At 50.4% G+C, this 23,428-nt stretch overlaps 11 protein-coding genes across 11 annotated transcripts; 5 read left to right on the top strand and 6 right to left on the bottom strand.

Annotated features, from left to right (window-relative positions):
* Positions 1-269: 269 nt before the first annotated feature.
* On the bottom strand, positions 270-1,310 carry BU24DRAFT_477420 (uncharacterized protein; the record flags this gene model as incomplete). Its single annotated transcript, XM_033532989.1, has 2 exons — positions 270-314; positions 369-1,310. 2 exons carry the CDS (start codon positions 1,308-1,310, stop codon positions 270-272), a joined length of 987 nt encoding a protein of 328 aa, XP_033388596.1.
* A 908-nt stretch (positions 1,311-2,218) lies between these two features.
* Positions 2,219-3,394, top strand: BU24DRAFT_459855 (uncharacterized protein; the record flags this gene model as incomplete). Its single annotated transcript, XM_033531763.1, has 3 exons — positions 2,219-2,223; positions 2,287-2,516; positions 2,568-3,394. The coding sequence occupies 3 exons, from the start codon at positions 2,219-2,221 to the stop codon at positions 3,392-3,394; spliced, it is 1,062 nt and encodes a 353-aa protein (XP_033388597.1).
* Positions 3,395-4,238: 844 nt separating this feature from the next.
* On the bottom strand, positions 4,239-6,120 carry BU24DRAFT_490046 (uncharacterized protein; the record flags this gene model as incomplete). The annotated part of the gene is made up of 4 exons (XM_033533681.1): positions 5,749-6,120; positions 5,337-5,695; positions 4,828-5,276; positions 4,239-4,746 (listed from the first exon to the last, which is right to left on the bottom strand). The coding sequence occupies exons 1-4, from the start codon at positions 5,867-5,869 to the stop codon at positions 4,239-4,241; spliced, it is 1,437 nt and encodes a 478-aa protein (XP_033388598.1). The 5' UTR covers positions 5,870-6,120.
* Positions 6,121-7,225: 1,105 nt separating this feature from the next.
* BU24DRAFT_136007 (ribose-phosphate pyrophosphokinase) lies at positions 7,226-9,047 on the top strand. The gene is made up of 3 exons (XM_033521085.1): positions 7,226-8,353; positions 8,407-8,730; positions 8,784-9,047. Exons 1-3 carry the CDS (start codon positions 7,394-7,396, stop codon positions 8,838-8,840), a joined length of 1,341 nt encoding a protein of 446 aa, XP_033388599.1. The 5' UTR covers positions 7,226-7,393; the 3' UTR covers positions 8,841-9,047.
* A 1,272-nt stretch (positions 9,048-10,319) lies between these two features.
* BU24DRAFT_136052 (VIT-domain-containing protein) lies at positions 10,320-13,763 on the bottom strand. The gene is made up of 2 exons (XM_033521086.1): positions 12,065-13,763; positions 10,320-12,010 (listed from the first exon to the last, which is right to left on the bottom strand). The coding sequence occupies exons 1-2, from the start codon at positions 13,607-13,609 to the stop codon at positions 10,448-10,450; spliced, it is 3,108 nt and encodes a 1,035-aa protein (XP_033388600.1). The 5' UTR covers positions 13,610-13,763; the 3' UTR covers positions 10,320-10,447.
* A 772-nt stretch (positions 13,764-14,535) lies between these two features.
* Positions 14,536-15,632, top strand: BU24DRAFT_366105 (4A/4B type thioredoxin-like protein). The gene is made up of 2 exons (XM_033524298.1): positions 14,536-14,797; positions 14,858-15,632. The coding sequence occupies exons 1-2, from the start codon at positions 14,650-14,652 to the stop codon at positions 15,139-15,141; spliced, it is 432 nt and encodes a 143-aa protein (XP_033388601.1). The 5' UTR covers positions 14,536-14,649; the 3' UTR covers positions 15,142-15,632.
* On the bottom strand, positions 15,293-16,118 carry BU24DRAFT_419808 (uncharacterized protein; the record flags this gene model as incomplete). Its single annotated transcript, XM_033527307.1, has 2 exons — positions 15,696-16,118; positions 15,293-15,639 (listed from the first exon to the last, which is right to left on the bottom strand). Coding segments are annotated over exons 1-2 (643 nt in total), but the record flags the coding sequence as incomplete, so codon positions are not given.
* A 121-nt stretch (positions 16,119-16,239) lies between these two features.
* BU24DRAFT_448572 (ubiquitin-like protein) lies at positions 16,240-17,356 on the top strand. Its single transcript, XM_033530898.1, has 2 exons — positions 16,240-16,978; positions 17,036-17,356. The coding sequence occupies exons 1-2, from the start codon at positions 16,393-16,395 to the stop codon at positions 17,161-17,163; spliced, it is 714 nt and encodes a 237-aa protein (XP_033388603.1). The 5' UTR covers positions 16,240-16,392; the 3' UTR covers positions 17,164-17,356.
* Positions 17,357-17,381: 25 nt separating this feature from the next.
* BU24DRAFT_490052 (pseudouridylate synthase-like protein 3) lies at positions 17,382-19,208 on the bottom strand (the record flags this gene model as incomplete). Its single annotated transcript, XM_033533682.1, has 1 exon — positions 17,382-19,208. The coding sequence occupies one exon, from the start codon at positions 19,206-19,208 to the stop codon at positions 17,382-17,384; it is 1,827 nt and encodes a 608-aa protein (XP_033388604.1).
* Positions 19,209-19,578: 370 nt separating this feature from the next.
* Positions 19,579-19,976, top strand: BU24DRAFT_419811 (uncharacterized protein). Its single transcript, XM_033527308.1, has one exon. The coding sequence runs from the start codon at positions 19,618-19,620 to the stop codon at positions 19,801-19,803; it is 186 nt and encodes a 61-aa protein (XP_033388605.1). The 5' UTR covers positions 19,579-19,617; the 3' UTR covers positions 19,804-19,976.
* A 1,708-nt stretch (positions 19,977-21,684) lies between these two features.
* On the bottom strand, positions 21,685-23,408 carry BU24DRAFT_387521 (putative vacuolar ATP synthase subunit D). The gene is made up of 4 exons (XM_033524970.1): positions 23,222-23,408; positions 23,081-23,169; positions 22,123-23,018; positions 21,685-22,071 (listed from the first exon to the last, which is right to left on the bottom strand). Exons 1-4 carry the CDS (start codon positions 23,251-23,253, stop codon positions 21,988-21,990), a joined length of 1,101 nt encoding a protein of 366 aa, XP_033388606.1. The 5' UTR covers positions 23,254-23,408; the 3' UTR covers positions 21,685-21,987.
* Between the last annotated feature and the right edge of the window lie 20 nt (positions 23,409-23,428).

Consider the following 23,428-nt stretch of genomic DNA (forward strand, 5'->3'; position numbering starts at 1 on the left):
TCTTGCCCGAAATGGAGGCGCGACACGGTCTACAATTTCCTAGCTAGTAATGGTCAGAAGATTTTGGAAGACTCTGTATAGATTATCTAAGTGAGAAATCTGGAGTTCCTAGACATGGGAGTAATCATTCCACATCCGCTAGGGTCCCTAGAATTTTCTCGCTTTTTGTGTAGGCCCCGCCACTGGTAAGAGGAGTCAGTCATACAGTGTATTATCTAGTAAAATATAGATTTTGGGTTATACTACAGGAAACATCTCATATCTCACCACTAGCCTAGCGTAGGCTCAGTGCGCATGTTCGTGCACATCTTGTCCTAATGACAGTAGTGCCTTGTGAAATCCCCCTGTTCCTCAGCATGTTGACTGACTGTCACTTCAAACTCGTCCAGGTCTGAGAAATTATCGAAGCCGGCATCCTTGATGTACCGCTCTCCAAAGTCATTCTCATCCCCATCGTCCTCATCCTCATCTTCCTCATCCTCATCTTCCTCATCCTCATCTTCCTCATCCTCATCTTCCTCATCCTCATCTTCCTCATCTTCCTCATCATCATCTTCCGAGTCCTCATTATCCGCGTCTTCAGCATCCTCATTTTCAGCATCCTTATTTTTAGAAACCTCGTATCTTCGAGAGCCCTGACGTGTAAATACGATCCGGGTTAGTATACACCAATTAGTGGGTTCGATGGAAATCATGTCAAAGTTACCCGCTTGTATATCTGCTTGCCATGTCTTATTATCCCTCGTGAGAAGTGCTTTGGTCAATTTGCCGATGATGCACGGCCTTTCTCGGTTATAGTACTTGATCTCTATTCTCGTGGACTTATTCCTCATGTAAAATAGTGGCAAGATAAAAAGAGGCCTCTTCGGTAATGGTGGCGATGGAATAGGATCAAAGTAGACCGTTATCCTTCTAGGATTGTTCTCATAATCCTTCCATGTGGGGTAGAACAACTTGAAGAAGTCTGAGAGGTGGTACTGCAAAAGGTTGAAATGGCACGCGCGGAGGTACATTGGTCGATACTCCTTTCGTGTTGCTGTGCAGACTTGTGCCAGTGCGATGCCTTGAAGTGGTTGGCCCTTGCCAAACACTACATTACGCTTTTCATTCGGGTCAATCTCCTCAACTTTGGGAAATATGACTGAAGTAGGTACGTCTTCCTGAGCGTACTCATAGATCCGGTTTCTCAGCTCTGCAGGTAATTCCATCAATGAATGCGTCCGTGTGGAGATGCAGACTTCCTTGACGCTTTCTTCAAGAATCGAGGTTGCATCTTGCTCCATGGGTGAGGGCACTTTTGCAGTGGACATGATGTCTTCCAGATTCTGAGAATAAGTCGGAAGCTGTAGATCGATAGGTTGTGTTTAGAACTCGACGAGAGAAGGAAGTGCTCTCAAGGTGGAAAAGCACGTACCTAAGTACTAGACCGCCCACATTCGCCTGGAGGCAACGATCTTTTGTATTGGTAGCTGGACTGTTTAAAGTTGTAGGAACATTGTTCAAGGGAAATCATTGTAAGCCATCGTGGGTGGCTGATGCTGAGCAAAGTGATTGTGATGGGTCAAGAGCATTGTGCAAGCACACAGTTGGGTTTGATTTCTAGGTTTGATGGTTTCCACAAGCTCAAACCACCTCTGAACATTGCTTCCTCTCATTAAAGGTTTCCCCATGAACAGGGTCAGCGTTTCGGCAATCTCTGTCTAGGAAGGTGCAATTCAGAAATCGGACTAATGTTTGGCAGATAAGTAGTAAGAACCGACAAAAATCTTCATTTTTAGGTGCCATTTTCCAGATGGCACGAGTAACAGCACACAGAAGCTAGCACACAGAAGCTGTTGACGTTTCTTCCAGCAAGCTTCCAGCGTCCTTCCACCCACCCCAACTTCCAGCCATTCCTTTGTGCGGGAGCAAGTGAAAACCAACGCAACCCCGTGGGTTCAGGCACCTCCGCACAGTGGCGACATGGTTACACCGCTCTTTACTTTCGCTATGGCGATTGGGCCTATAGCAACGGTCGTTGTGCGCAGTGAAGTAGAAGCTCTGGACAAGACTTTCACCTTCACTTCGGTTTCGCCAAGCTCCAATGTTTGTTTATAACTCTCTCGCCCTCCTTCAGGTCTCCTGTTCTCTTTCTCATCGACATCGCAGTTGAGCAGTCAATCCGCTTAGTATTGCTCGCCCGCGTTATCGCAACGTTTCAAGCGGTATTCGATCAACAATGGCGTAAGTCAAGCAATAAGATCCTTCATTCATATTGGATTCACAATACTGACATTCTACTCCTAGACGCCTGTCTTCCCCACCCCGATCGCCATCGAGCAAAGAGCCTCGGGCTCGAAAAGTAGGCCCAGATGGCAGAGTTGGGAAGGCTCATCAGAAAGACAGGTTGAAAGTCTTCTCCATTGAATCGGGTGCCGCACCTGCGTCTGGTGGTGTTTCATCGTCTTTGTCTTCTTCTGATGCAGCCCGCATGGAAGTACAGAACAAGTCATTCCGCTTCCTAGACCTTCCCGGAGGTAAGTCGAAAAAACTCCCGCTCATCTATAACATAGCTCACAAGAAATTAGAAATCCGGAACCAGATCTATGAGTTGTGTCTGACAAACACTGAGCAGGCGCTTATTGCGCATCTTCCCCGCCTTAGGACTCTCCGCCCTCGCCGGAGCGAATCAACTGGTCCGCGGGTCGACCGTCGCCGTTGCAAAGGCTTGACGCAAGTGTGCAGTGCAATCCGCAATGAGTTTCGCCCGATGTACATGCTCGGCCAAGAAGTCGGTCTTGACTTCACCGACTTAGCCAAATACATCGAAGCGTTCTATCCGAAGGGTATCGCTCTGGACGCCCAAGTTGGCAACATTACTATCGCCATATCCTCAAAGATCACGGCTGCAGAGAAGGATCCTAACGGAATCGATGTTTTCCCGATGCTAGATATCTGGGCCAACTCCTATCGTATCGAGGCCGGCTTTGGTCGATACTTCACGCCCCATTACGATGCTCGACTCGACGGTGAGGCTAAGGATCTCTATCGGCTCTTCGGACGCAAGGTTCTTCCCGATCGAAGCTGCTCAGCCATGAACCGGGACTGGCGTCACGTCTTGCGACGTCGTATGCTCGCATCAGTCCGCGTGCATCGAGCACCTACTAACGGCGACCGACCCTTCCTTCAGATCTTGTACAAGGCTGAATGCCGGGAATCTTGCTTGAAGTCTTCCAGGTCATATATCGATATGAGCACATTGGACAGCCAGGGTATGATCATTCCCAGCTGGTTGGAGCGTTTCGGCTTCGACGATATGGAGTGGTTCGAGGTAAAAGTCGGCGCGCTTCCACTCCCTCCATTGCCGAAGGGTCCTGTCCCCCCTCAGCCTCTCTTGCTCACCGATCACCCCTAGTTCCGACACAGCATCATCGTACAGGATTGCTTGAACAAATTGTTCGCCAATTGAGCTTTGTTCAAAGACTCATGAATCGCCAGCATCCTGATCGACACGCATCACGCGTTACACTTCGATGATATTACTACAACCATCACACATGGACTTATATCATCGGTGCATCAGAACTACGAACTCGATGATTATCGATAGGTCAGGAATCTTGAAGATAAGTTTTTGGAACAGCCCACTTGAACAATGATTGATGAACGAAGAACAGCCTTTGATGGATAAATTTGGAAAGGCAAACTTTCAAGTGGCAATTTTGGGGGCTAAAGGTCGGAGTACAGGCTTCAAAACATGACTTTACGGGAACAGCATCGGGGGTCTTTTCTTTTCTTATTTTCCCCTCCCCTTTTTCCATTCCCCTATGGTTCCCCTCTTTCTTTCTTTCTAACACGGCATCAAATTTCTCATTCTGATTTACATCATCATCTGGAGTAGTGAGAGTTTGCTCGATAAGCTACATATTTCTGGCGTTGGTTAGGCACTGCTTCTCACTTCGCCAGGATATCGATCGAGTAGCAGCATACTTAAGTTAGTACTCACAATTACTCTATCATGGGCCTTCGACTACTGTAAGGACTGGGACTTTGCGGCTCGGTCTAGCATATACACCTTGCATACTTGCAAGGTTTTCACGGCGTAGCTCCATAGTTTCGAAGGCACAAGTATATAGCAATAAAGGAAAACACACACAGATAGGATGAAAAAATGCAAATTCAACATGAACAACATCATTCTTGACCAACTATCACATCTTTCAAAACCCGTATCTTCAAATCCCCCCCACCCACCACACTCACCCCAAGCCCGTGACCTCCGGCCCAACCGTCCCCGTACTCCCACCCCCCGGGCTCGCCGTCCTCGTAGGCACAGGCACAGGCGTAGGCGTACTCACGACACCCACCGTCGTCGGCCAAGTATAAGTCCACTCCTCATTCCTCTCCGGCCACCTCTCCGTCGGCAGCGCCAGATACATCGGCCTCGCCGCCGCCAAAACAAGCGTGTCACACACGCCCCACTGCTCCTCCGCCGTCTTGACGTCCTGCGGGAACGTGTAGAACGGCGTGTACATACCCTGATAGATCCCCTCGTACGCGTACGCGTTGCGGTGCCATTTGTCCGCGGGGGCGGTCGCGAGGTCCTCGAGGGAGAAGGGGAGGGCGTACGTCGAGCAACGGCGGAGGCAGTGGCGGCAGGTGCGGGTGCAGGTTGTGAGGGCGGAGGAGAGGGGCGTGGCGAGGGGGTTCTGGGAGAGGGTTAGGGGGGTTGAGGCGGGGGTGCCGATGGGGCGCCAGGCGGAGGAGCTGGGGTTAGGGTCAGTTGCTGTTTTCGACATTGTGGGGTGGGTTTTGTGGAGGAGGGAGTGAAGGGGAGGGGGGTCTTACGCGCCGCTGACGGTAGGGCCGGCGTAGGTTTCCATTGTCGCGTTGTCGAGGATGTAGTACACTGTTGGAGAAGTCAAGACCAGGTCTCCATACTTCGCGGTGTTCGGCTGGCCGGGGATAGTAGGCGTTGCCTCCAGCGTTGAGCGTGAGACGTTCGATGGAGCGCAGAAATCGTCGCCCGGTGCGATGGTCACGGGCCAGTAGAGCACTTTGTACGTGAGTGCGTCGGTGTTGAGACTGCAGGTCACGGGCGTCGGGGTGGTCGCGTAGGAGTCCACTGTGTTGCAGGGCGGCTTGAGCACGTCGGTGATGCTCTGCGGGTCGTCGAGAGGGAAGTCGGTGGTAAATCCTGCGCGGCTGATGCGGTCGATTATGGAGGCCTCCGAGGCGTGGAGCTGTGAGCAGAGGCTTCCGTAGCTGTCGACCGTGCAGGTTGGGGTTGGTGGAAGCTGTGTCATGTTATTAGATATGAGAGGCAGGTGATTGATACTGGACGGAGTGGAGCTCACCCAGGTTTCCGACCATGTCATGTCGAGCACGACAGTGGTGCTGACGTCGTAGCCTGTAGGTGTCTGTCGACCTGTAACGCGAGGCTCGCTATCACAGAGCGTGGTATCCGGAGATGGAACGTAGGATACGTGGGTGACCAGACTGGTTGTCTCGGTGGTGGTGTGGGTTACATAGCTCTTATCAGTCTCGTCAGCATAGTGCTGGACGGTGGAAAAGCTGGTCCACGATACGTGGGACTCCCAGCATGAGAAGGCTTCCTCGGGGACATCGTCAATTGGCGTGGGGAAGATTTCCGGGGGACTGCCACTTGGATATGTAGGTGTTGGTGTCGTGGAGGAAGTGAAGGTCTCATTGCGGGCTAAAGGCCGTCAGTGATGGCACAAATGTAATCTTTGGAGGTTTGCTATTTACCAATTATAGCAGCATTAGCAGCTGCAAAGAGCAAAAGCTGAGGCAAAACACGTGGAAACATCATTTTCCCTTGATGATACCACTGCATGTACGGTATGAGTAGTATCTCCAAGATCTTCATGGCCTTTTATTGTCCTTGCTAGTACTACCGAGCTTGCTCAAGCGGCAAGATTCCCTTATTCGAAGTCAGAAATACGGTATGATCTGACAATTTGAGTTTGCACAGGTGCATGCCGAGATCATCTTGATTGAACACGACGCCTGGCGTGGAAGAAAGGTCAAGATAATTATAGATACGTCAAGCGAAGGAGCTTTAAGGCGTCCATGGTAGATGACAATAGGGAAACTATGGTCGGATCATCTCGATACTGTCTGGATCAGGACGCGTGGGTAGATGGTTTAGATGAAGTTCAATTTGGCTTTAATGCTACTGATCTAAACAGGCGAAAGTCGATGCAGGTATCGCATGGTCGGAACCGACTAAAGAGGAATGTTATCCACCAGACACATGGCAAAATGTAGATAAGTGAATCAATAGTTCAACCTTGTCCACGACTGTACTACATGGAACAATAATGGTGGAAGCCATTTTGCATATCTCTTACAGTCATCGGGATTTGCGCTGCCCCATGGGATTTCCGATGCAATAGGACTAGCATGTGACAATTTGGATCTTCTTTTTGCGGTAAGAAACTTTGCTCTGTCCAGGACCGTTCAACAGCCCTACTCGACTGTCTAACATTATTAGCTTTCATTTGCGAATAACTGACAGACATATTTTGGTTCATTATTGCAATGCATGGATTGATTATTGGGAGTCAAGTCAAATGTTGGATGTTGAACGGGGGAAACCAAGGTAAGTAATCCGGGGATTGGTCACGTGTACGGAAGGATACGCCGATTGCGGAGTCTCTTGCCCGCCCATCGACCTGCCCACGTCTCCCACTCGTCCAACCACGGCTTGTTAAGATGCTTTGGGACGGGACAGGAGGGTGGAAATGAGAAGTGTTAATTATCATTAGTCAATGTCTTCAGGAAACGAGGAAAAGTCGAGATGGCCAATGGAGGAGCATGGTTTTCAAATGATGCGCAGGGTCTTTTCTTTGCCCCACGTCTCCAAGAGTGACGAATCAAGGCTTAATAATGATAAAGAAAAAAATACATACAGAACAACATCCAACAGGTAGGCGGTGGGCGAGTCAGTCAGAATCAAGCATATTACGAAGGGCGCTTAATTCTATTTCCTGCTTGCAAACCCCCAGTAATTTCGTGCTTTTAGGAATCTGGATTGGATACGGTATTGGTTAATTATCTCGTTATGCGGTTCTGGTTTTGGTTTGGCTCGTGTCTTTGGGTCGGCCCTCTCGGCAGGAAAAAAAGAAGGCCGAAGCTTGGTAGAAAACTTCAACTCCAGCCGTTCAAGACTACCATTCATCCTTCACCATGCCACCCTATACGTGAAACTTATTCGTCACCGCCCTCACTGAAGGCGAACTTTTCACTTTGCTGCCTGCACAGCTTCAGGCTGTTAAAAATACTATCCCTCCCGCTGCTCCTATCCATCTTCACCATCCATCTTTAGCCGCAGCTTGTCCTCCCACCATCTACCGCTTGTCATTCGTCATCCCGGCATCCGACATTCACAATGGTTCGAAACATCGTCGTCCTCGGAGGGAGCTCCCACCCCCAGCTCACCGAGACAATCTGCAATCACTTGGGAATACCTCCGTCCAAGATCCTCCTCTCAAAGTTCGCTGTCGGCGAGACTCGAGTTGAGATCATCGAGAGTGTGCGTGGTAAGGATGTCTTCATCATCCAGTCCGGTGGTGGAGGTAAAGTCAACGACAACCTCATGGAGCTCCTGATCACCATATCGGCCTGCCGCACTGCCTCGGCAAAACGTATCACCGCCGTTCTACCTCTGTTCCCGTACTCGAGGCAGAGCGACATTCCCTACAATAAGACCGGAGCACCTCTTGCGAAGGTCCCTGGCGAGCGCAGCCGGAACAATACATACACGTTCGACAGCCGACCCCAGACGCCATACCCTGGACAGCAAGAGAGTCAAGGACTGGGCAATGGCACGCAAGCCCTCACCCGACAGCTCTCGCGCATGAAGACTGAGCAGACAAATGGTGTCCCAAGCTCTCCAGTTAAGAGCACAGCAGAGGGCCAACCCCCACGCCGAAGCGACACGATCGACTCCGCTAGATCTGACAAGTCGAATTCCACCAAATCTGATGGCTACTTCAGCAACGTTAATGGCGTCAATGGAATTGCAAAGCCCACCACAAAACCTCCGGCATTCCAGCCTCAACCGGGCTACAAGCAATGGGTTGCGCAGGCCGGCACCCTCATTGCAGATCTGCTCACCTGCGCTGGCGCTGATCATGTCATCACCATGGACCTTCACGACCCACAATACCAGGGCTTCTTCGACATCCCTGTTGACAACCTTTACGGTCGCCATTTGCTGCGAAAGTATATCCAATTCAGCATTCCGAACTACCAGCAGGCTGTGATTGTGAGCCCGGACGCGGGAGGTGCGAAGCGAGCTACTGCCATTGCAGACGCGCTGGGTGTGCCATTTGCACTGATTCACAAGGTTTGTGCTTGTGTCTGAAAAACGCCCCCGGGCGCATTGTTAATTCTCGGCAGGAACGTCGACCTACGCAGATCAACGACCGCCAAAACGCCACGATGATGCTTGTCGGAAACGTGAAGGACCGTACGGTCATTCTCGTTGACGATCTCGCAGATACTTCGAACACGATTACGCGTGCTGCCAAACTCCTGAAGAAGGAGGGCGCAACCAAGGTCTTTGCGCTCGTTACTCACGGCATCCTGAGCGGCGATGCCATTGACCGGATCAACGCAAGCGCGTTGGACAAGGTCATTGTTACGAACAGCGTGGACCAGACCGAGCACTTGAAGCGGTGCCCCAAGTTGGAGGTCCTCGAAATTGGCAATGTCTTTGCCGAGGTAGGTGCACATTGACACAGAGTTATCGATTCAAAACTAAAAACCCATGCTAGGCTATCCGACGTGTGCATCACGGAGAGAGCATCAGCGTCTTGTTCGACTATAATTGAAGCAGCAGCCAAAGGTGCCATGGCCCGCCCGCAGCCAGCGGGGAGTAGTAATTTGGATAGACCAGTAGACACGACCACACCCAGGCGGTATAAGGTGAGAAAACCTTCCCGGAAAGGCATGATCCAAGCCTCGGGAACGTTATAGATCAGGAGCGGCCCTCCCCCCAAAACCAAACATCAAATATCCAACCATGTTCATTGCACTTGTAATCAGGCGTTCGGATGGCGCAAAAAGTTTACACCCTCCCCCCAAACCAAAGACGTCCCTCTATTTTGAGATCTTTGTTAGAAGAACAACAAAAAAACATATTTAGAGGAAATGTCGCATTGGTGTTGTATTGTAATCCACGACACCAGGGGGTTTGGGGAACTTCTTCATTTCATCTGTTTTTCCAAATCATTGCGCATTTATAATGTCCATCCACACGCACAACTACAAACACACACACAACATCTCACTGTGCTTGCTCTCGTCGAGTCTGCAGTGCACTTGTATATTTTTCCCACATCTACGTAGTCCAGTAATTCCAACGTGCTGGTCTTGTCTCTCTATATGGCTTAAAACGCCGTGGAGTGTTGTAAAAAGAATTCTCCTCAGATACAAGTACATATCATACGGTACATATAACATGTATCTTTGTAAGTCTATGTACGACTTCTTACGACATAGAAGAAAGAAAGAATAGCATCATTATCAATCGTCACCTTGAATCTAATTGTCGTTTTGACACGTGCAATTTCAGATCCCTTGAACGGGCTGTACGCGAAATCACATCTTCATCTTGATCGAACAGAGAAACATCTCAATAACAATCCAATTCATGACTTATTCACCAACCATCCTACCTATCTCCCTCCCCATCCCGCCCTCCCCCCTGGTCTTTCCAGCCAAATCAACACCACCACTCACTCACTCCTACGCGCCGGGAAAAAAAACATTTCGCTCAGAGATGACGTCACACTCCCTCCACCTCATACCTCACCTCACGTCACCTCACTCCCATTGCTTTTGCCCCTCGCCTCCCCTTTTCTTTTCTTTTTCCTGTGTGACGCATGTTTACGTCCCACGTGCGCGGTTACTACATTAGGTTAAGTGGGGGTTTGTAGTGGATGCCGGACGGATGGTTTAAGTGACTAACTAGTCTTTTCCTGGAATGGAAGATCTGTGGGGAATCAGTTTTCTATATCACGCAGGTATGTATGGTAAGTTAGTAGGTTGGTGGGGATTATAGGCACATATAGAGAGAGGGACAGACGGGAGCAGAGGATTGGGTGGACTTGGTGGGTTGTTTGGGTATGGGGAGGTTTTTCGTGTTTGGGAGGGTGTGTGGGTTTGTTGATTGATTTCCATATATGGTGGACTATTCTAAAGGTACTTAGGTACGTACGATTGTAATTGAGTTCTAGCTATTTATCTTTTTTTGATTCTTTTTTTTGAATTTGGATCGGCTTGATAATGTTCGCAAAGTTCTCTATCTAGATTGAATATACGATCAACTACTTTGTTCCCTCCAGCACCAACGACACTTAAACCAGGAAGGAAAAGAACAGAATAGATCACAGAAAACCTTCCAAGTATCTCTCTACACGCATACACGTCCACAACCTCACCAAAACCCAGCCCCCTTAACCCTCCCAACCAACGCCTCCCCCTCCTCCTCCCCCTCAAGCCACCTCCTCGCCTTCTCAACCACCAACTCCCAACTATTCCTCAACGCCACCAGCCTCGTCTCCATATACGCGACCGCAATCGCCGTCGCCACCTTCCTCCTCGCATCCACGTCCGATATCTCCTTCGCCTTGAGAAGGGCTTCGGCACTGGATTCGGACAGAGATATCGCGGAGAGGAGGGCGGGCTCGAGGTCCCAGTAGCCGGAGAAGGATTGCAGGGATATCAGGGTCGTGAGGATTGCGTCGTCTGTTTGCGGGGTGGTGGTGGTGTATGCGCTTGGTGCGGGTGGAGGCGGTGGTGGTGCTGCTCGGGCTCCGGAGAACGGAGTGAAGGGGTTGAAGGTTGCGGGCTGGGGGCTCCATGGTGCTGGGTTGGCGCTGCCGAAGGCGGGTTGCGCGGTGGTGCTGCTGCTGCTGCTTCCGCCGAAGAGTGCGGGGCTGTTGGAGACTGGTGATGAGGATGTTGGTGAGTATCTGGCGGCGGCGCTGTTGAACGAGGTTGTTTGGGCGGGTGATGGTGCGAAGGGGTTTTTGGGCTGAGCTGCATAGTAGCCTGAAGTAGAGGGGAGGGGACTTGGGGTAGAACCGTGGGATTGTGATGGGGAGAGGCCATAGCCTGTGGACTGTGGGCGTCCGACCGACCAGCTGTCGACGCTGGTCATGCCGCCTAGGCTCTGTGTTGCAGGCATAGAAAATCCACACATCTGTGGCTGAAGAGCTTGGCCGGATGGTGGCATATGTAGTCGTTGTTGTTGTTGTTGTTGTTGTTGTTGTTGCATCATCAGTGGTTGGGGAGTAGAACCGGAATCCATCTCTTGCCGTGCCATTAGCTGTAGCTTCTTCCGTGAAGTCGACGGTGATGATGGCCCCAGTCTGCCCAAGCTCACACCACCCCCGAATGACGGCCGAGATACATCTTCTTGGAGTCTTTCATCGAGCGCAAATGTCCTCCTGGTCCCTTTCGCATCCCACCATTCGCCATCAGCATTCGCTTGGTCCGGGGACCCATTCTTCTCGACAGCAACGAATGAACAGTATTTGCCGCCAACTTGAAACTGGACACCCAGGCGGACAGCCTCACGCTCGACCATGTCTTGAAAACGCCCCTCGCACTTCTTCTTTAGAAGTTCACCAGTTTCGGCATCTTTGGCCTCTGTCAACCACCCACGGCCCTGCTCGAGCTCGACGATTGCCCTCTTAGCGGCCAATTGATGAATGGTTTCTCCAGGCGTGTCTAGAACCTGAATTGGGATTTCAAGCTCCAGAGGGCCATGCTTGCTTGTGCCGCGTAGTGTGACCGAAATCGGCATCTCGCGCGGTGCATCGGGACCGAGAAGTAGGTACACTGTCGTCCTGTTGAATGCAAACAAGGTTGGAATTCTCAGTGGAGCTTCAATGATCTTTGGAATGGCAATCTTGGGAAGGTGAGAGTATTTCGTCTGATTCTTCGGGTGATGCTCCGCATCAGGGTTGGCGGCAGGATCGAAGAGGGAAATTGGCTTCTGGTCGATGTTAGTCGCAATATCAACATCATATTTAGGGTTTAATCTTACCTTCGGTTTATCTTCTTGTTTCTCGTCATTCAAATCCAACTTGACGTTCAGGCTGTCCACCACTCTTTCCACCAACTCGAAGTCATCGAGCTCCTCGGAATACTTCACCTCCAGCGTGTAGTCATCAATGTGAGGAGACAAGGCACCCTTGAGCATACGAACAACCTTTGCGTCCATCTTCTCGCCATCAGCAACAGTCTGTGCAAACCCGTTTCCAGCTCTTGCAACACCTTCAATCAGTGCCGTAGATGCTCCACTGCCTACACCCAGCGTGAAGACGCGAAGAGGCGTCTTCTTGGTCGTAATCTCGTCGTTCAGATGGTCGAACAACTCCTGTTGGTTCCAGATACTTCCATCAGTGAGAAGCATAACATCAAGCGGCATATCCGACCACCGGTTAGCGATAGCCGCTTTCAGCGGCATCAGCATTTCAGTGCCGCCATAATTGGCTTGAAAGGTCTCGACATGCAATGTAGCTTCTTGAAGGGTCTGCTGAGAATATGTAACGCTGCGGGGCCAGAGGAACGAATACGACGACCCGAAAGAGCAGATGTTGAACTTGACGCCAAGTGGGAGGGATTTGAGGAAGACCTTCAACGCTTGTACCGCTAATGCGATACCGCTCCCGCTCATGCTACCGCTTCTGTCGCAGACGAAAACGACTTCGGGCATCTCGGGCGGGAGGGAGAATTTAGGAACCAACGTAGCCATCAAAGCACGTTGGTTAGGGATTGTGGGATGAGTTTCCAGGATTGCTTTGGGGACACCAGTGTCTTTGGCAACGATCTGAACAACGAAATCCTTGTCGAGATGGACGGTACCCAGACTGAGTGTTGCGGAGGCTTTGTTCATGGATGGCTCAGCATTTGGGGCAGTGGTGGTGGTACCCATAGACATGGCGATTGGATGAGTTGGTGAGCGCATCTGCTGAATGAAGGAGCCTTCCGCCATCTCGGCATCTATTGTGATGGATATACCATTCTGAATGATATTTGATGCCGTATGCAAAGAAGAACAATACGGGAAATCGCCATATCGTGGGCAGATGACGGTAGGGATGGTGAATCGAACACCATCAACCTCCATGTCATGCTTGAGTTCTCCGAGGTATGTAATCTGAACAATAATCTTAGCACCAGCTGGTACATTCCCGATTGTCGTCGTAAAGACATCGGATGCATTTGGAACTTGATCCAGGAGCGCTGCCGTCTGTCCTTGGGAGACCGCCTGGTCAAAGACCGCTTTAGCCTCCTCTTTCTCCTTGACCTCGCCCACAATGGTCCGGCCCGCGACTTGGCATGTAAAGCCGACGACGCTGACGCCGTCATAAAGGGGAAATATGTATCTCAACTCCCTGATTCCTTTGGTATCAGACGGGTTGATGTATGTTTGCGTTAGTACCGTTCTTGATGTCGTCGAGATGATAGTCGAATGGACATTCACATCGATTTGGGGCACGTAAACCTTCGAGGTGGACTCAGAGAGGAAATACAGACCCGAGGGGTGTTGATGCCAGACAGCACTTGGGTTGCTAAAGAACGACATGGTGAAGGTATATAAAGCAATCAGTAACAGATATCAGGCAAGCACTGATGAGACAAAGTCACTGATACGTAGGATGATACGCAGGATGAAGAAGGATCGGAAGATTGCAGTCAGTAGATTGTACACAGAGTCAATTGTCGATGCCTTTATGTAGATTGTCTGCCTGGTGGCTTGCGTGGAAATTAAATCAGTTGCCTAGTGAGCAAAGGTGGAAATCGAGCGAGTGCTCACACGCGCAGTCAGAAAGCGGGGAAAGGTCTTGGTACAACAGTTGTCAAATGTGTATACGAGCCTGATAGACTGATTATCTAGGTATTTTTAGATGATAATGTATTGTACGAAGGAAAAGGGGTGATTGAATGAATGAGGAGGAGAACACTACTTATATACGTTGCTGGAGTAGGGGGAGGGGAGATTCTGAATACGAGGTTAAATGAGTGGTAGCTGGCCAGAGTGAGGCGCAGCTGACTAAATGCTGGCTTGGCATGGAACACGTGCGCAGAAATATGGCTTTAGCAACAAAAGAAAACATGGTAACTACCTCGTAATCAAAGCTACTCCTGTGACAGAAGAAGAAGACTGGTGTGTATACAACTAGAAAGGACCTTTACCAGTCGTGTAAGATATGATGTGCCTAAATTGAACGAGCGGTTAGTAACCAACATCAGGGATTTGTTCACACCATCAAAGTTTATTATGGTACTGGCGACCATCGTGGATCATCTGAGTGGACACGGCAAAACGTAAGTAAAAGAGTAATAGCTACCTAGATATCTTGATCATGATTGTCCAGTTTTCCATAGATGAGGTCAAGTTTTCCTGTTCGACCAATATCAGTACTAACCTATATTGGCTAGCCGCGGGGTGAGCTTTCTGAGCCTCTAGCACGTGCGCTTGTTGCCTCCTCCAGATATAATTTTCGATGAGCAACAAGCATTTAAAACATAACAAGTCAAGACAACTAGATACACTCGAAACTACTCCAAAGGCCTACCGACAGCAGTCCCATTCGATCACGCTCAAAAAGGTGCCGTTACGCCATGGGTTCCGTCGTACTTCCACATCTACGCACAGGATGGCACGTAGACCAAGCCATCCTCTCTGAAGAGGACCGTCTCGTTGTCATTCGCTTTGGCCGTGACGCGGACCCAGACTGCATGAGGCAAGATGAAGTTCTATACAAGATCGGTAAGTCCCATAGACCAACCACGTCTTATCAAATACGGAGAAAACTAACATTTGCTCCAGCCGACAGGGTCAAGAACTTCGCAGCCCTCTATGTCTGCGATCTTGACGAAGTGCCAGACTTCAAGGCAATGTACGAGCTCTACGATGCCTGCACAGTCATGTTCTTCTTCAGAAACAAGCACATGATGTGCGATTTCGGAACGGGTAACAACAACAAACTAAACTGGGTCCTGGAGGACAAGCAAGAGCTTATCGATATCATCGAGACGATCTACAGGGGTGCGAAGAAGGGACGAGGTTTAGTGGTGAGTCCGAAGGATTACTCTACCAGGTACCGGTATTAGTGTGATGTCATGTGGACTTGTGGATCTAAGCGGCATTGTCATGAAGGCCTGCATGCACTGGGGAGTGGTATTTCGAGGAGTTACGAGGAGTTCAGTGGCGGCGTTTAACACGCCCTGATATCAAAACTTTGGCCTTTCAATTATTCAATGATTCATTTGACGTCCAACCTTTGGTGGTGGATTTATTCATTTCTCTATTTCTTTATTTCATTGCTTTTTGGGTCCCATCTTCGTACAAACATGCTCTGGCTCCCCTCCAAACTTCTTCCAATATCGCCAGTCTCGGCAACAGGGTTGGGAACACGATCAACACCTCCCCTTCGCCCTTGATGACAACCGCGAGATAGTAGCGAACCTCGAATCCTTTGAAAGCCTCATGTATGAAGATATCCTGGATGCTAGTGGTGGGTATGAATCGCTGCGTAGCGGCCTGCAGATAAGTAGAGGAGCTGGTAGAAGTCTGGAGACCGAGACCATGTAATACAAGGAGGGATTCTTCTATGATGGTGTCAGTGTCTGGCTCTTCCGCAACTAATAGAACGAATTACGCATACCAGTGTATCCTCTACGAAGCGCAAGCCAAAGCACAGCAAGCACTCCCGGTAACAGATATCTCCATTGGATATCAATGAGACTTTGGATAACCAGCATCTCTTCCAAAACACGGAGTTGCAGGCTCATGTACTTGTCCGATCCTTTTCTCCATTTCGTAAAGACGGCCGCAAGGGCTACGGCTGCAAACAAGACCTTCAACAAAAGCGAGGCATAGTGCGCTATCTTCGCATCGATCGTCTTTGGAGTCGGGCGCGTCGACACAGTGTATAATGCGGTGGATTGGGTGGGCTGAAGTGTACTGAGTATCTGGACCGGCGGCTTAATGAAGCGCTGAAGTATTTCCGACATCATCGACGTATCATATTGAGAATGGGGTAGGTCTCAAGCACTCTTGCGGCACAGAGATCGAATTGAAGAATGCATGCATGATCTGAAGACGAGGAGCTGTAGGGCTGAGCGGGAGCAAGCGAAGGCCCAAGCTCCCTGCCTGTTTGCTCCAGATTGTAGGCTTTCCTTGGCAACTCTGACTTCATCCTCTGAAAGCTGGAAATCAAGGCACATTCTGCCCAAAAACAACTACCACACTTGTTTTTCGTTCTCGCGGTCGAGCTGCAGTACGAAAGCTGCGACTAGAAAAACAAAAACCTAGCATACCACTCTATTGAAGGACATCGAGTGGAGAAATATCCCACCACCATGCCTTCGCCCTCCCCTCCACGAGAGGACCGTTCGCGCTCAAAATCCCCGCAACGAGAGGATTCCTCACGTCGCTTGAGGTCTCCCGGCCGTGCGCCCAGAACTAAAAACTTCTCAGGACTCAAGTGGAAAGACAACTCGAGGCGTGGCGACGACCGCGACGACCGAGACAATCGTCGAGACCAACGAGGCGGATTCCGTGATCGCGATGACGACAGGAGGCGTGACGACCGCTATGGCAGAGGGAACGATTCGAGGAGAGACGATGATCGTTTTGGACGGGGACAGGATTCAAGGAGAAGAGACTTCGATGGCCCGAATCGTGGTCAAGGGCGCCTTCGTGACCGGGACGATGGTGATGAGAGGAAGGACAGGCGGCGAGAGCAGTTCAGAGAGGCGCGGGACAAAGTAAGGGAGGAGAAGTCCAAGGAATCGAAAGACAAACCCCCGGCTGCACCGCCAGCGGCTCCTGGGCAACAGATGATCATTGTGACGGTCAACGATCGTCTCGGTACCAAGGCACAGATTCCTTGTCTACCTAGCGATCCTGTCAAGGTCTTCAAAGCGATGGTCGCTGCGAGGATAGGTGAGTACTCTGGTAGAATATTATACTCATGTTTCATAGAAGACTAACATAGCGCAGGTCGTCCTGTACATGAGATTATGCTTAAACGGCAAGGCGAGAGGCCGTTCAAAGATCAACTTACGCTGGAAGACTATGGCGTTTCGAACGGTGTGCAGATTGATCTCGAGTTGGACACTGGTGACTAAGTTGATTCGGAGGACAGCAGCCGTCATGATGGGGGGATTAGGCATACTTCATTGGGCCGATGAGCGTCGCTCAAAGATGTGACTCCAGCGCAAGCTGTATAAACCGCTGCACGTCATATATATAACCATCGTCTACATCTCGTACTCAATATAATCCATACATTCCAGATGCTAGAGCGGGGTATCTCATTGTCTATTCTATTTGATTTCCTACATATCTACTCATCTGCAACCTCTTCTTTCGCCTTTTGTCGTTGTCCACCATCCCAACCCTTCCTCTTTGCATACTTCTCATTGATCACCTCCACCGACTCATTTCTCTCCCGCTTCATCACAGGTGTATAAATCCCCTTCGCCCTACCAAAGTCCGCTCCATCGAACACCCTAGGCCCGCCCTTCATCGCCCCACCTGCCACCTCCTCACTTCCATCACCCAACTTGCTCTGTCCTTGGGCCGCAATAGCATCAAGCAACAGCCCGCTCAACGTCTCATCGATCTTGTTCCCATGCCACACCTCCCACACATCGTCAATGACCCCGCCTCGACCCCATTTGCCTCGTCCTACAGGAGTCCCGTTCGCCTTGCCCTTCGCTTCGAAGCCGCCCTCGTCGCCCGCATACACCCATTCCAAGCGGTCTTCGTACCCTTTCTCCCGCTGTTCTGCGGACTGTACCTCGTCTGCATGGGGGAAGATGCAGTCCCACAGCACGAGTGGCGCATCGGATGCCATTTCGTACTTCGGCCTGGTGGGATTCTTGCTGACGTCGAGGAGCTCTTGTACCAGGGATGGGGACTCCAGTCGCTGTCCGACTAGAAAGAGAATGGCGATGATGGAGCGGACTTGGTGCCATAGGAAAGCGCTGCCATGGAGAGTGAAGCTGTAGATCTTGGGTTGGTCGGAGGCGTTGTTCGGGTTCTGCAGTAAGGTGTGGGTGATGAAGGATGGCGTCGTTAGCGGCGACACTTCCTCAATGTCGGCGAAGAAGATCCGACGGTTGAAGTTGGTCAGCTGTTTTGAGGCGTCGATTTTGCATAGGTTGCGGAAGTCGTGGAGGCCTATGAGGTGCTTGCAAGCTTCTTTCATAGCACCTATGTCAAGCCAGCCTTCCCGCATGGGGTCCTCGCTGCCAGAGGATGCAGCAGGGGTGTAGAGTGCTGGTGACCCAGGCACTGGCGCGAAACACGGATTCGTGAAGAAGTACTTGTAGCGTCTTTCCTTACAGGAAAATCGGGCACTGAAGTTCGGCGGCGGGTTCGGGCACCAGGCGTACATGCGGATATCAGGAGGTAGGACACGATTCAATAATTGTATGTAGGGTAGCTCATCGCGGAGGTCATCGAAAGGTTTCTGGTCTTCTGCACCCTGATCCTCCTCTGCCTCGAGGATATCACCATTGGTCTTTTCGATTGTCTCTTCCGGAACAGTAGAGGTCTCTGGTGAAGATATCGGTGTAGACTTCGGGAGAGGTCTGTTACTCCGCACCTTGATGCCAATGACTTGACCGAAGGCGCTCACTCCTCGATCTGTTCTACCACACTTTGAGTATTCGCAGCCATCCCAATTCACATCTGCCCCTTCACGGTCCCAAGCCTGATACGTCTTCTTCGTTATCCGATCGTAATCCCGTTTCTCTTCGGGACTCTGGGGTGTGGGAGCTATGAGACGTGTCTTAACCAAAGCCTTCCAAACCTCCTCTTCTATAGTAGGCAATCGTGTCTTATTGTTCTTTGCGTGTTCGAATCCATTGTATTTTTGCCCCAAGTAGGCGAATTTCAAGGCGATGAGTCTGGTGCTGTATTTGCTCGCATCGAACGGCTTAGATGGCTGCTTCGGAGGCTTGCGAAACGGTGTTTGTTTCGATGCATTCTCGCCTGGAGAAGGTATGGGGAAGCTCGTAAATGTGGCGCGGTTTTGAGCTTCAATGTTGGTAGTTGTTATCTTCTCTGCCTGTGCCAATTGAAGTTCCAGCTCCTGTATCCTGGTGACAAGCTGCTGCTGTGACCACCCTTCATAGTCTCCAGGTGCGGTGATTCGCGACGCCATGCCGGTTGCTTGGTTGACCCGCACACGTCGCGGTACCCGAGAAAGCTTATGAAAAGACCTGTGCAGGCAAAATATGCGATGCAGCGAATACTGAAGCTCTGGAAACGCGTGGGGTAGTGGGGAAATCAGCCGCTGCATTGTAAGTGGCATGCCCAAGTGTGACGCAACTTTTTTTATGAAGGAAGTTTTTGCCCAGGGAAAGTTTTAGCGAACGACCAAAAAACGAAGATTGACTACATCTGTAAACAATTAAGGGAACTGGCACACTGGTCATCTCCAAGAATTCTCTTTGATCTCATTCTTTATGAGAGACAGTATGGTCTCCTCGTTTATTATAAATACAATGTTTACGATCTGTAGCCTTTCAAGGAACGCCCTGTCGAAAGAGGAACCCCCTAGCTGCATGCAAATGACCGTGAATGCTCATGGAACTTGGGATTCGAAACAGCCCCGAACCTTATTGGGCAGTCTGGTTGCCATAGAAAACCTCCCGCTGCTGGAGTCTTGCGACTTTCCAGAACCCTGCGAAGCAACGTGCAATCAAACAGCTTCTTCAGCTGCTTTCCGGAGTTGGGTCACCAATTCAGAGCGATAGATGTGGAAAGAGACTGAGCAGATAGTCTTTGTAAGGCGCCCCCGGCTCATTGTGCCTGCTTTTCCGAGTAAACAGTTGCTGAAGTGCATTGGCCGCAGATGGAGTCATCAAGTTGTGCCTCCTTGCACATTGAATCAGATGATTTACGTAGTGCCGTTCCGCTGCAGCACGTCTCTGAACCACTTCTTCCACGTTCTGGTGGAGTTGACTCAATACTTCCTCCTGTTGGTAGAGACGTTGGAGCTCCGACTTTGAAAGCCGGAGCTGTGACTTGATACGCAACGACTTCGCCCGTCGTGACTCGATAATTGGTGCCCTCCTGGTTGGAGACTTATTCGGAGCGGCATCGGCCATAGCCATGATCATGTCTACCATGTCCATGTCGAGCTGGTTCTCGCGCGCAGTGTCTAACATGCGCGCAGCTTGTGTATTCAATGAATGGACGTCGACTCGACGATATCCTTTCTCGTACAGTGCCTTTCGGAATTGGCGCAACAAGACGTCATTCACATCTATATACAATAAGTCACTGATTGCAATATGTGTCAGAAGGTAACTGCGTTGTATCCATTTACTCACCAATACCCCTGTCCTTCGCTATGGCCATTTTCCGACGAACCCGAGGAAAGCCACTCCAGGGTGCAACTCGCAACGGCTGCAACTCGCTGTAGGCTGTGGTTCTCTGTGTGCCCCACGGCACCGGTTCTGGCCCATTGAAGTCCCATTCGACTCTGGGAGTTGGTGCTGTGACTACGGTCGTCAGTAGAGGCGGTTGCCCGTGATCCGTAGATGTCTGTCTGCAGGAAGCAAACCCGCAACACGTTCCAAGCAGTCGCTTTTCCCGAGAACATCTACAGCGAAGAAGCCCCTCAAATTCATTGATGACGTATCAGCCTCACTTACCTTGGTGAGAGCCTTGCTGGCGAGGGCGAATCGGAAGTCCAAAACTAAATGTCTGTCCGGGGTTTTGGGAAGGCACATGAGTCCTTCCGTTGAGACCGAAACCTTGCTGGCAGAGGCGAATCGGTAGTCCAAAAGCAAAGCTACCTGTCTGTCTGGGGTTACCGGGAGGCATCTGAAACCCTTCGTTCAGATCCCTATTCGGGCCATCATGGCCCGAATCAGATAAGAGACGGACGCGATTTGGATACATTGCAGTGCTGTTCTGACCGACTGAGGGTTCCTGTGGAGTGCTAACGAAAGACTGATATTGAGCACTCGCGCCTCTCACAGTGGGCACTCCGCCACTCAAATCACGAGTTGCCTCGACTGCTGGAAAATGATAAGTAGATTGGGCGAATCTCCAGAATGGATGGATGGCATCTGGCTCACGCTCGATGCCAGCCCCATCTCCTGAAGGTCGCTGTGGAGAGGTCATGTTCTTCAAGGGAGTGTCACTCCGATAGATGTGAGTCAACTGGGGGAGGCAGAGTGATGAGCTTTACCTACCTATGATTGTGGTAACGTAGGGTCGAAGGAGGCCGGGGCGGATGGTTTGGGTGGTGGTTCAGTGTGGAGGAAGCGTGTAAGTCTCGGTATTGGAGTAAGGTAGAGTAAAGTAGAGTAAAGAGGGTAGGGAGGGAAAGAAGGGAAAGGAGGGCGAGGACCAGGAGAGTAAAGGTAGTAGCTGAGTGTGGAGGGAACGTGTAAGTCTCAGTACTAGAGTAAAGTAAAGTAAAGAGGGTAAGGAGGGTGAAGGTGGTGGTTGAGTGCGAGGGAAGTGTGTAGGGCTCGGTACTGAAGTAAAGTAAAGTGAAGTACCAACACCTTACCATTGGCGGGTATGTGGAAAAAATGCTCTCCAGAGGACAAATGTGGCTTGCTGGCAATCCCCTCAGTACATTGCACATGCTTTGCCCATGCCACATCGCGATATGAGTACGACATTCGAGAATCTCTAGACCTGATTGAGCGCTACTGTTAGAACACTGCACGCTGAGCCAGCCATCCTCTGCGAACAAGAATCTGGATCTTGTCATATATGAGTAGATCCTTGAAACAAATGAAGCACATGAGACAACCACACTCTTTTGCACGCCGGGATGAAAGTAGATGAACAATTATACAAGAGGATATATCATTCCTGAACGAAAGATGCAAGTATACACACGTTAAACTCCCAACGCCACGCAGTCCGCAATGACTAGATGTGAACAAGCTAGAGTACATTGGGCTTCGCCGTCTCTAAAAGACACTGATATAGTTCCCAATCCGCTCCTTCTGGTTCTGTGCGATGCATTCAGCTATCCAGGTGATGTTGCGAATTTCCTGTATATGGTCAGCAAGCTATTATGTTTACTGCTCGAATTTTGCACGAACCTGTTCTCGCAACTTTACCCACCCATACACGACAGCGTGCGTGAATTGGCGTGTGAAGGCCAACTTTGATATCTCCATCTCCTTCTGGTAGAAAAGATCCTCCAGACTCCGGGACTCGCCACCTGCACCGCCTGCCATGTTACCGAGGCCGCCACTTCCACCCTGGCTCAATCCGGTCTGGTCGAAAAAGGACTTGTAATCGGATACGCTCTCGACAGCGATACGCACTCCTTCCACGTCATCTGCTCTTGAGAGCATGAGAGTGCCCTCCGGGTGTAGGCTACCAAAGTTCGGGTACAGCTTCTTTCGGTCATTCTTAGAAAGTTCGGTTCCAAACGAGTTAAGCGTGATGTTGATGCTCCTTCGGTCCGCTTCGAATTCCAGCACCTCAGACATCACTTCGGCAGTAGGGGTTCCCGCAACCTCCTCTGCGGAGTTTACCCACTGGTAGAAATCTTCGAGATAGTTCTTATACAATGTATTACGGATAATCTCGATGTTCAATTCGTCAAGATCCTGGTGGCTGAGGGATCCCTTGAAGTACGGTGCCAGGGGCGTTTCGATCAAGACAGAGTTGTACAGTTCCTCTATGTTGGTCGCGACACACAACACAGGCATTGTTTCAAACCATCCAAGTGGATGGCAACGCTCCAGTAGTTCCCTTGTATCGCGCTCGTGCAGTGTGCCTGTGATTAAAAGGGCGACGTTATCAATCATGTAACCGTAAGTAAGGTACTCCATGAATTTCGCGAGGGAACCAGTGGCATTAGCCTGGAGATAGCGAAACTCTGCAACGAGTTTGTCTGTTGTTTTACTGGCAAGCGCGGATGTCGATGGATTGGGTGGGAGGGAGGCGAGGAAGTCGCCGTAGGCTGGCGCAAGCTGTAGCTTTACATCTACCTAACGCATCAGCATCGTCCACTGGTACTCGGTAATCGGGGCGTAGGAGCGAGCTCACCATCAATGGTCTCGCACTGTGTCAGGTTGTTGTAGTTCTGGCTCGTGAGCAAAGCATTCCGATAGCCGCGGACGATACCCTCAATATAGCTGTTCGGTGTTTAGTCTTTGTCGTTCGCAATCCATGTACCAGTCCACGTACCCGTATTTGACGTTGTAAAAGAGGCCTTCCATCTTGAATCAATGTCCAATGAATGGGAAGGCGAGTTTCCCTTTAGGCAGACTGTGATGCACGAAAGTGACAAAACGCAGAAAGGGTAACGGTGTTTGCTGGTTGGAGGTTGCAGTAGTGATGTAAGTAAGCTACCTATGTGCTGCTTGGGATGGAGCTCTTGCCTGTCGGCGGAAC

Source organism: Aaosphaeria arxii (genome assembly GCF_010015735.1).
Source record: "Aaosphaeria arxii CBS 175.79 unplaced genomic scaffold BU24scaffold_2, whole genome shotgun sequence".
NCBI lineage: Eukaryota > Fungi > Ascomycota > Dothideomycetes > Pleosporales > Aaosphaeria > Aaosphaeria arxii.